General features: G+C 48.2%; 1 protein-coding gene across 5 annotated transcripts; it reads right to left on the bottom strand.

Annotated features, from left to right (window-relative positions):
• Positions 1 to 360: 360 nt before the first annotated feature.
• On the bottom strand, positions 361 to 10,824 carry DEDD (death effector domain containing). 5 transcript variants are annotated; one of them, XM_065947263.1, is made up of 6 exons: positions 10,487 to 10,824; positions 8,730 to 8,762; positions 2,731 to 3,119; positions 2,427 to 2,516; positions 1,984 to 2,130; positions 361 to 1,230 (listed from the first exon to the last, which is right to left on the bottom strand). In XM_065947263.1, the coding sequence occupies exons 3-6, from the start codon at positions 3,053 to 3,055 to the stop codon at positions 854 to 856; spliced, it is 939 nt and encodes a 312-aa protein (XP_065803335.1). In that variant the 5' UTR covers positions 3,056 to 3,119; positions 8,730 to 8,762; positions 10,487 to 10,824; the 3' UTR covers positions 361 to 853. The 5 variants fall into 5 exon arrangements, with proteins under 5 accessions (XP_065803335.1, XP_065803299.1, XP_065803308.1 ...); XM_065947227.1 differs by having other exon boundaries at positions 2,427 to 2,534; positions 10,487 to 10,731; XM_065947236.1 differs by lacking the exon at positions 10,487 to 10,824 and adding an exon at positions 10,327 to 10,417 and having other exon boundaries at positions 2,427 to 2,534.
• Between the last annotated feature and the right edge of the window lie 256 nt (positions 10,825 to 11,080).

Raw genomic sequence — 11,080 nt, 5'->3', positions numbered from 1 at the left:
GAAGAAAGCAAAAGGGGAAAGGGCTGCAGGGTACATTATTTATTTTCACTTGAACATGGAAAGAAAAGTGTCACACTCCCCCTTCCCCTTTTGAGGGGGAGTGTATTTTAATCAGCAACCGCTTCTCCATCCACTGTGTGTGTGTGTGTGTGTGTGTGTGTGTGTGTATACACACGCACCACAGTTGGGACGGTGACTAGGCTGACCTAGTCCTCTTACCTACTGTTCCTTTGAAGAGGGTTTGACAGAGAGGGAAAAGGAAGGAGCCACACCAGCCAGAGGTTTCAAGCCATGGAATGGAGGAAGCGAGGCAGAGAGGAGCAGCACCAGAGGCCAGGAGAGAGTGGAAAGGGCCACAGCTTCTTTTTAAAAAATTCTATAATTTGGGAGAGGGTGGTGATTAATTTCCAAAATACACTTCAGAGTCCCACCTTCCACACAGCTCCCTACTGACAGCCCTTTGGTTTTTCAGACAGAGTTTAAGAGCCCTCATAAAGCCAGAAGTACTGATAACCCCTCAATGCACCCAAAAGCAGTGACCACTTCAATCCCTTACAAAGACTATGGTCTGTAGCCTTTCTTCTCCCTACACATTTGTCTTACGGCTCAGTGGCAAGGTGACTGTAGAGACACATGAGGGGGTGAGTGGAAAACGGAAACAAGGGGAAGCCCAGGCACATGGGTGCAGGGAGGGGTGGGGGACACCACTTCCATTTTTCTTTTGTCTTTTCCTTTAAAAAAAAACAAACGCAGGGGTGTGATTGGTTGGAAGGGTAGAGAACAAACCCCAGCACAGCATGTAAGCTCCAGAGGTGGGTGGTGAGAAGTCCCCAGAGAAGTGAGAGGGAAAAGGTCAGGGCAATGCTTGAAGCATCAAGTTCCTCAGGAGTTTCTGCCGGCCCAGCTCATAGTCCTCCTCGTCCACGTTCACCAGCAGCTTGATGGCCTCGTGGCCCACAGCCTGCTTGAGGGAGTCTGTGATAAAGACGCCTTTAAGCGCCTCTAGTAACGAGCCATTGATGTAGTCGCGCCAGAATGCATCGAGGTAGGTGAGCTCAGAGAACTTGATGTCACAGATGATGGAGCCCAGGTCCCGGGACTTGAGGATGGTGTTGGCCTGGTTAAAGCGCTCAAACTGGCGCTCAAGTGGGTCCTGCTTGTTAGAAAAGACGTTGCCCTGCAGAGCAGTCTCATGCTGGCAGTATTCAGCCCGAACCCGCAGTCTGATGTCTGTGGGGAAAAGAAGACGCACAGAAGAGATTGCAGTAAGAGTTGAGTTTACACCCAAGTATTGAAAAGAACGGCAGAGTAGCAAAGTTGGGAAGAACACCTAACAGCTTCTCTACCTCTTCCCAGGACTAGTTCTTTTCTATGAAAATCTGAAATCTCAATTCAAGAGGTTCCCTTAAATGGGAACATGCCGAGGTCAGATTATTTCCATCACTCACAAGTAGCACCTTGATTTGAAGAGATATTTTCCTAGTTAACACAAGTTCACTTTAAGATTCTATCATGACTTGAATCATACTACAATAAGGATGTCATAACGGCAACCCTTTCATCTAGTTATTACTTAGAAAGAGTTGAAATGAACTCTGCCACAAAGACAGAGTCCTCCACCCAGAGACTGTAACATTCAACCTCACTGTGCCACAGTGATCAAAGGGAGCCTTGCTCTAAACAGCATAAGCTGCCCAGTGTTCCGAGGCTTCCCAGGTGGCACTGGTGGGAAAGAACCCACCTGCCAATGCAGGAGACATTAAGAGAGAGGGATTGGGAAGATCCCCTGGAGAAGGGAATGGTAACCCACTCCAGTATTCTTGCCTGGAGAATCCCATGGACAGAGGAGCCTGGTGGGCTACAGTCCATGGGGTTGCAAAGAGTCGTACATGACTAAAGCAAATTAGCATGACCAGTATTCCAGCAGTTCTCTGTATTTCCCCTCCAGTCTACTCTGCCTCTAGAGCCCTTGAGCTTCCTCACCGCATGTCTGCTTTTCCTTGGGATCTGGTGTCACTGACTTCCGGCGTTTTCGCTGGCTCCCAAGTGTGGCTCTCCCTCGAGCTGGCCGCTTGCTACACATCTGAGGGCCCGAAGTAGGGCAGCACACCACAGGATAGTGGGGAGGCACTGACCAGAGGGTAAAAAGGGACACACAGCAGGGGAAAAGCAGAAATTGAAACAATTCACTTGGAATGTGGAGGGATCGTTTAGACTTAGCACTATAGCAGTATCAATAATGTGACTTGAAAGGCAGACACAACATGGGAACCATTATAGGACCTAGATGAAGCGTTTAACACCTCATCTGATTTTGAAGGAGGGGCAGATATGGGAGGGACAGTGTCCTTTCAGTTAGGCTGGCAAAAGATGGGTCCAGCGTCCTCTTTCTTGATTATGGAAATTAGGGAGAGTTAGGATCTCACCTGTTTTAGGGGGGTGGGGAGGCCTCGGCTCTGGGTCGCTGAGGGCTCTGGGTGTCACATAGCGAACTGATGTCTCCTCCAGGTATTTGTCTACAAGATCAGGGCACACTGTAGGGGGAGAGGGACTCACTCAGGAGAAGGTACACCCTTCCCTTCTAGTCCAATCCTCCAGTGCACCTCGAAGCGTCCTTCTCAGGACTCCCCGGAGTCAGCGCCTCCTTCTGCCCGGCCTCCTGTGCTGCTTACTCGGGCCGCCCACAGCTCTCCCCTGATCCCAGTGTCCCCGCCCCAGGGGCACCCTCACCAGCCCGTCTCCGCTTGAGAGTGACGTAGGGCAGCAGGTCGTGGCGAGTGATGATGCGCAGCAGCTGCAGCACCTGGCGGAAGTTGCTCTCATCACAGCGGCCCTGGCGCTCCAGCGCCAGTAAGAAGTCACGTCCGTTCCGGATGAGGCCACGCTCGTGGTCGTCGATGACGTCGACAAAGAGGAAGGAGAGAACGCGCACGTCCCTGTGCGTCAGGTGGGTGCCCACGATGTCGAACATGCGGTGCAGGCTGTAGAGCCCGTGCTCCTGCTCACCGTGCTCTTCGGGCCACACCTGGCTTGCCCTCCGCTTCAGGCCCGCCATGCTGGGGGCTCAGGCACACAGTGCTTCCCAGAATCCCGGCTCAGCAGTCACAGTCCCCACTGTACTGGAAGGACAAGCCAAGAACCCGTGAACCACTCGATGTCAGGAACTTGTCTCAGCCAAGCCTGTACTCTCAGAGCCTAACACAATGCCTGGCACTGTGTAGTGTTTAATAAGCATTTATTAACTTTTACAAAGTTATTGATTTTTTTGGCTCACTGTGCAGCACATGGGATCTTACTTCCCTTGATCAGGCATTGCACCCGCATCCCTTGCATTGGAAGCATGGAGCCTTAACCACTGGACTGCCAGGGAAGTGCCTATAAAATATTTATTAAAAAATAAAGCCTAGAGCTCTCTATATTCAGCAGATGCTGCGCTAAGTCCAGATCTTACTAAAGAAAGACAGTCACTTCCGCTAAGGAAGACTCACTAATTGCGATTTTAGTGCTACATATTCAGCAGACATTGTCCCAATTGTTCCTCTGGCCTCCAAAATACTGCTTTTGGTCCTGTGTGCTCTCCCTGACAGTGCCCCCAATCAATTCATCCCTTAAATGAAAGCAAAATGAAGAGAAGTAGAAAATTCACTCTAAATTCTAACACAGAAGCTGCATCAGATAAACTTAGGGGCTGACAGCAGAGAAACTGAAAGTCTCAACTAGTTTTAATTCTGCCTATATTATTAACAAACTGTAGCTATGTGACCTTAGTAAGTCACTTAACTTGAAAGCCTCAGTGTCCCCATCTACAAAACAAGGAGGAAAGAAACTACTCCTTGGAGTTATTAAGAACCCAGTGGGAAAATGCACATGAAATCACCGTAAAATTCATCTAACTTGTTAGGAGATTTCAATGAGACAAGCATCCTTGGCCTCTGCAGCCCAGACTCATCCCTCCACAGACCCATCCTCATTTCTCCTACAATCTAACCAAGTCCAGGTGAATAACTGCTGAGAAAGTTAATCAAATATCCACCAGAACGCAAGGATTTAAATCAACAAGCAGCACTAAGCTCCTACACTGAGCACGCGTGGGATTCTCCTACGCCACCTGTGCTCTCCTGATGTTCGCACCATTTGGATATACGCCACTTTCTCACCTTTCCTCATGGTCGTCATCTACCAACCCCCTGTAAATGACCGAGCACAGTCCTACATTTATTATGTATTTTGGCATTTGATTCACAAATTTCCTCCATCATTGTGGGTAATGTCAGTGACCCAGCTAATAACCAATCCTCAAGTCAAACAGCTTTCATCTCCTCTCTAGTCACTTATATTTACTATCCTACCAAGTACCACCCAAAACTACTACACCCTCTGACCACAACCTCCAATCACCCAAACAATTATAAATTCCTGTTGATACTACTTTCTATTTCTTAAATTTGCCTCACCTTCCCCACCCCCCCACCCCCCCACTACTACCACGCTGGTTCAGGTCCCAATAATCTCTCACCTGGATTACTGCAAAAGTTTCTTTAAGGGCTCTCCTTAAAAAAAGGCGGGGTGGGGGTGGGGGCTCTCCTTACAACCAGTCTTAACCTGTCTAAATCCAATCCCTACATCCAGCTGAATTATCTAAAATGCACAACTGACCACATCACTTTTCATCTTAACACCTCTCCACAATTCTCTCCTTGAGTTTCCCAGGTGGTGCTAGTGGTAAAGAACCCACCTGCCAATGCAGAAGACATAAGAGATGTGGGTTTGATCTCTGGATCAGGAAGATTCCCTAAAGGAGGACATGGCAACCCACTCCAGTATTCTTGCCTGGGGAATTGCATGGACAGAGGAGTCTGGCAGGTTACAGTCCACAGGGTTACAAAGAGTCAGACACGACTGAAGCGAATTCGCATCCACAATCCTCTCCTTACCAATAAGAACACTCCAGATTCCTTACCCAACACACCAAACCATCCAAGATCAGGCCTTTGTCACTTTTTATTTCTCTAACGTTAATCATCTGTCTATAGTTCACATACATCACACAATTCATTTCTCTATAACTATCTTTAGACTATTCTCTTTGCCTGAATGGCCCCTCCCTTCTTTTCCATACGCCCCATAACACCTTTTTTCAGATAGCTAACTCCTACTCATCCTTTAAGAGTCAGTTCAGGACTTCCTTGGTGGTCCTGTGGTTAAGAATCTGCCTTCCAAAGCTGGGGATACAGGTTCAATCCCTGGTGGAGAACTAAGATCCCACATGCCACAGGGCAACTAAGCCCATGTGCCCCAACAGAGGATCCTGTGTGCCTCAGCTCAGACCCCACACAGCCAAAAGTGAAATAAATAAATACTAAAAAAATACTAATACATAAATATTAAAAAAAAAAAAAAAAACAGTGCAAATGCCATCTTCAAATTCATTCTCTACACCCCCATGCTGGGATTAAGTAGTCCTCTTCTGTGCTCCTATGGAACACTGTACATGTATTTCCCTTAAACCATTTATCGAAGTGTACTAAAATTATCTATATGCCTGTTGTATCTTAAGCAACTCAAGTAGAGGGACTAGGTCATATTCATCTTTATATCTATAGTGCCGAGCAAAGGACGGGGGTTGGCATATACTAGGAGCAACCTGCTGTTGAACTAAACTGAATCTCTAAGAGATCACCACAAGCAATACCAATTAAAAACAAACTCACGTAAGTCCAAGAGTGAGAGGACCCCATTAAAAGTACATGCAACTCAGGTAACATGTATATTCTCTAGCGTTCCCCATACTGCAAAACTACCCAATACCATAGCAACCTACTCAACAACAATACAGGCTATTCTGTCCATTTTATATTCCAAGAAATTGAGGCTATGTCAAAAGAGAGGATAAAATGATAAACTACTTCAGAAGAGTCAAGCAACTGGGGACTCAAAAAACTGAAGAGCAAGGAGGACCTGGTCCTCTCTTTCAATCCTGAAACGAACGCACAGAGAGACTCATACCCTTAAGAAAACGGGAGGTCCAACCTGGAATTACCTAGCCCCATAACATGGGTTCAGAATGTGGACAGGAAACATAGCCCATTTCTACTTATGAGAACCAGATATCCCACCCAAAGCATGGGAGACAACTGGGAATACAGCCACTCAACGATCGACTGGTTTTCCTGGTCTCTTCCTCTCTTGCTTCACCTGCTGCAGCCACTGGCTACAAACAGAGAGGACTGAAGGAAAACAACTTCTTGCTCATAGCAGCCACATGCACATGAGAAAACTGAGCCTCCTTAGAGCCCCTACAATTTCGCCTTGTTCCTATCCCACCTGTTCCCCTTGGCCAGCTGTCTATTATGTGGATCCCAGAAAAACACAGATGGGCAGGTTTCACATTCAACCAATCAGAAGAGTAGGTTGCTCCAGAGTTCCCTAATTCAAAGTGTCCTGACTATAAATCCCAGGAAATTAGGAAGTAGTATCCCCACATACCTGGTCATTGGAAAATGAAGCAGAATACAGGAAAGCACCGTGGTCCTAACTATGTATCAATGGATGCAAATTCTATGATAGGCCTCAATTCTGAGGGTTACATCCCTAGATCTCAGGGGAAAACAGCTACCTTTAAGTTGTAGATCCTAGGCTGGATCAAAGTGACAGAAATTATCAGAGCTTCTAGGTCAGTGGTTCTCAATCAGGGCAATTTTGCCCACCAGGGGACATTCAGCAATGTCTGGAGGCTTTTTAAATTGTCATGACTGGGGAGTGGGAAGTGAGGCTGGTAATGGAGGGCAATACTGGTATGCAATGAGTAAATGCAATGGATAATGCTAGACATCCTATAAAGCACAGGATGGCCTCTTACAACAAAGAATTATCTGATCCAGAGTATCAATAATGCTAAAGATGAGAAATCCTGTTCTAGATGGAGCATGATGAAGGGTCAAAAGAAGAAACAGCACTGTCACTTGCCATCTTATATCTGGAGAAGGCAGTCATCTGGTCCCGCCAACCAAAACCCATCAAACAATATTCCAGAAGAAGAGCCAGTCAGACAAAGACTCATTTAACTTAACTAAGGAGTTTCATCCCGCTCCAGCTTTGGCTTCTCTATCACCTGCTGCTGCCATTTAGGTGAACAGCAGGGACAGGGCTACGCTCCCTTCCACCCCATCCCAGGAGGTATAATCTGACCTAATTCAATCTAAATTGCTGTGAAGATTAGAGAAATGCCATCCTCTGCAAGACAGAAAGGATCCTGCACTGAAACCTTGCAGCCATCTTTAAAGTCCCAAAATGAGACCATGAGCAGACCCTGCTGCTGAGCAGACTTACAGCCCTTATGCAATAAAGCAAAATGTAGAAGAGGAATAAGTTTCCCAAGGCCATGCTTGTCCTTGGGAGAAATGTCAGGAGGCTGGCATGCAGGCTAATAGGCAGCCCTCCACACTTAATTATCATCTATGATGGCGAGTTCACTCACTCAGCAATCCACATGCGAGTTCCAACTTCAGCACTGGAAGAACATGGCCAACTTCCTCTTAAACCAAAATATATTCAGCTTACTGTGGCAGTGAATCAAGGGAACTACCCAGAAATTATACAGAGATTCTAGGTGAAAGGTATCAGAGCAGTGAGGAGAATGTACACCCTCCAAACAGAAGATGAGAAAGAACTTCAGAATCTCGGTGCCTGAAATATTGCCAGACACCAAGAGACAACACTCCAGTAAACAAGAGTCCTGGTCCGGCAGGCTGGTTTGGGTCTATCTGAGCGCCTAACATCTAGATCACCCCTAAGGGGTTCCCAAGACTACTCCTTTATTCTGATGAATTGCTGCATTCCCTGGCACTGTAGGAGTTTTTATTGTTTGTTTTGTTTAGGTAGGCACAAGCCAGCCAAGGGCCAGCAGTCTATATGTACCTACAGGGCTTCCTCTCGATTAACCGTTGTCTGTTAGGTTTCCACTCCCAAGCAAAGACTAGTCTCACTCCAACCAGGAGTGAGATCTGTATTTTTTGAGGTATTTGATTCTCTCAGAAGCCCCTGGAAGTCATATGGAAGAAATTAAAGAGAGTGGTGTCTTAAAATGAAAACAACAGTATAGTTTCATCCCAACAGAAGTAGAGGTATCTGACTCTTTCACAAGCCCTTTTGAGAGGGAGAAACTAAAAAAGGGTGATGTCTTAAAACCTGAAATGTAAAGGATATGGAAAACCTTAAAAATGACTAAGACTACATAAAGAAAGAGCTTGCTTGCTGGTAGGACCCAGAAAATGCAACCAAATATCTGGAAATCAGAATTACAAAGGATGTTTTCAAAATGAAAATTCGGGAACAACTAGGAGAAAGAGTAAGCTAGAGGAAAAGCCTGCCCGCAGAAGCTGCAGCAGGTGTCTCAGCAATCCTCCAAGGGCAACATTTAGTAGACATTGTTCTAGAGTACAGAATTCCATATGTTTACAAATGTTTCTCTCAGAGCTGACCATGAAGACTAGATAGTAACAAAACAAGGCTGGAGGCTTGTCCTAAGACACCTGATTTCTGTTCTCTTTTCCCTCCTATCAGTTTCCAGTGACCTAAAGAGACAATGACTGTCACAAATCTTATGTACCTGGTTGGGTGAGTGAAAACCTATTTTCCCTGTCATCTACCCCATTACTGCACTCAACCGTCAACATGTCACTTCCATTCCTTTTCATTGTTTGAAAACAAACAAAAAGTTCCAGACTTACCTCTGCAGGAAACTTAATTTCCCAGGTCTCTTCCTAGCACAAGGTTCAAAGCCAGCAGCAAAACAAAAACAAATAAGGGGGGAAAGTGTCAATTTTCAAGCTTTTTTTTGATACCTCAAAGGCCCAAAGAGTCAATCTCAGCTGCAAAAACATACAGACAAGCCTAAAGCTATTTCAGTTGTAATGATACACTCTAAGCTAAATGGGAGAACTCACTTCCAACGAAGTCCCCAGGCTTCTCTAACCTTCTATTACCCAATTCAGTAAACAATACCAAGTCTGAGAATGTCCAGTCTCAGTGGCTTAGGGCAAAAAAGGTTCCAAACGTAACAACTTGTGGGAAAACCAATTATTCTCTGACATCTCAGTCCTCAATCTCTTATGAGGCCCACCTACTTTGTTACACTATCAACACTGACTTCATCTGTAGATGAACCAGGAAGAAAGTGGTTACAGCGAAAGAAGGCACTTTCTTTTCATCACTTCACTTACCAGCCCGTAACTACCCTCCAAATCCCTTACCTAGTACACAGTGAGAACGAAATATCCACGGAGGCAGCATCCACTCAAACATCTACATTTCACCGGGAACATTTTTTTATACACGGGTACTGACCCTACCTCCTAGCACTAAACAGCAAAATAAAGAATCTGGAAACTAAAGCGCTCATTTAATTAGCATGGCTGCCTAGATGCCATCCTGTGTTTTCTGTTCCCTTTCTCAGACTTCAGAGCCTTGACTTTAGCATACAGAGGTCCTACATAGCATGCATGTTTCCCCATTCCGATATTTCTAACTAATTACTTAAAACTAGGAAAGTCCTTTACTCCTTCCACAGTTCAGCGCTACCAGGGTCCTCCGTTCCCCTTCTGTTCGTAACCAGGAAAAACAAGGGAGCTTTTGGAAATCCAGCTGAACCCTCATCCAACCCCAATTCTCTAAACCTACAAGACCATTCCCTTCTGCCCGTCCCACCCGAGGAAGAGCTAAAAGACCTGGCAATTAGAATTGGCTGCAACTGATGCTGCTTAACTCTGCCCTCTCTCTTTCCACAGGGGAAAGGGGAACCCCTGAACCTCTATCATTCGCGCAGCTGCACTGTCCTATCTCCATCCCATTCCCCTTCCTCCCAAACTTTCCGGCTAGTCTCTCACTTTCTCCATTACCTCGTTACACCGACACGCTCTCCAGTCCCCAAACCTCCGTTTTCTCCTTTTCCACCCAAATTCTCCCCTAGGCCCTTCCCCCCGCCCACCTCCAATTTAACACTTTCAGAGCCTCCCCCGAACGTCTCAAGCCCAAGCCTCACCTCTCACCTCTCCACTACACCCCTAACGTGAGCCCAGCTCTTCTCCCCAGCACTTGCCACAAGCCCCTTCTCCTCCACACCCGCAGCCCCTCCCTCCCGCTCCCACCCCCTTGGCCCGGCGGGCTCCCAGCCTCGCTCCCCTCGGCCTCTAACACCCCCGGCCCGGCCCGGCCCGGCCTCGGCCCTTGTTTACGCCCCTCCCCTGCCCCACTCCTCCGCCTCGACCCTGCCTTCCCGCACAGTTGCCACCTCCCCCGCACGCCCCCTCGGCCGCTCCCCTCCCCCACCTCGCAGCGTCCCGTCACCTCCCTCTCTTGAGGTTCTCCAGCAGGACGTCGCCACCGCCTCCCCCTCCACTTTCCTTCCCCAAGCCCTTCGCGGCCCCGCCCGGCCCCGCCCCGTCCCGCTCGACTCCCCCTCCCCACTCCGGCCGCCCCGCCGCCTCACTCTCGGCTCAGGTTCGGCGCCGCCATGTTGGATCCATCCGCGCCGCGCTCCCGGGCCTGTCTCACGGCGCCGCATCCGGGCTCCAGCCGCCGCCGCCGCCGCCGCCACCGCGGGCGTGGGGGAGGGGAGAGGCGGGCGGGGGTGGCCGCATCCTGAACACCGCCTCCCGGAACCTGGCCGGTTAGTGGCGGCTTCGAGACCATAGTGAGGCATGAGCCGGGGTAGCCATGCTAGGTGAGGGCAGCCTGGCAGCGGCATTAACCAGGGAGTGGATAGCTTCACTTCGGTACCGGAGACTAGAGATTGGCAGCCATCTTGCTTTGGGGCAAGCTGGCAACGCAAGTTTTTCTTCTGTGCGGCTTTAGGGCCGTAGCAAGGCCTGTGAGAGGTTGCACTCTCTAGTGTGGAAACGTTGGTGGGACCCGAGCTGGCTGGTGTCGACTTCAAGATCCACTGAAGGACTGCGACTGGCAGCCATGACGCAGAAGGGCGGAATATTACGGGGGTCCGATTGCCTTACGAACTTGGGGGAAGGTTCACGATCTGGGTTTGACCTTTGCCCTGAGCTTCCTGGTAACCCGGACGTTCCGTAAA

This window comes from Muntiacus reevesi, chromosome 1 (assembly GCF_963930625.1).
Source record: "Muntiacus reevesi chromosome 1, mMunRee1.1, whole genome shotgun sequence".
In the NCBI taxonomy this organism is placed as follows: Eukaryota; Metazoa; Chordata; class Mammalia; order Artiodactyla; family Cervidae; genus Muntiacus; species Muntiacus reevesi.
Note: the sequence above shows the minus strand (reverse complement) of the source record. Positions and strands in the feature narration are given on the sequence as shown.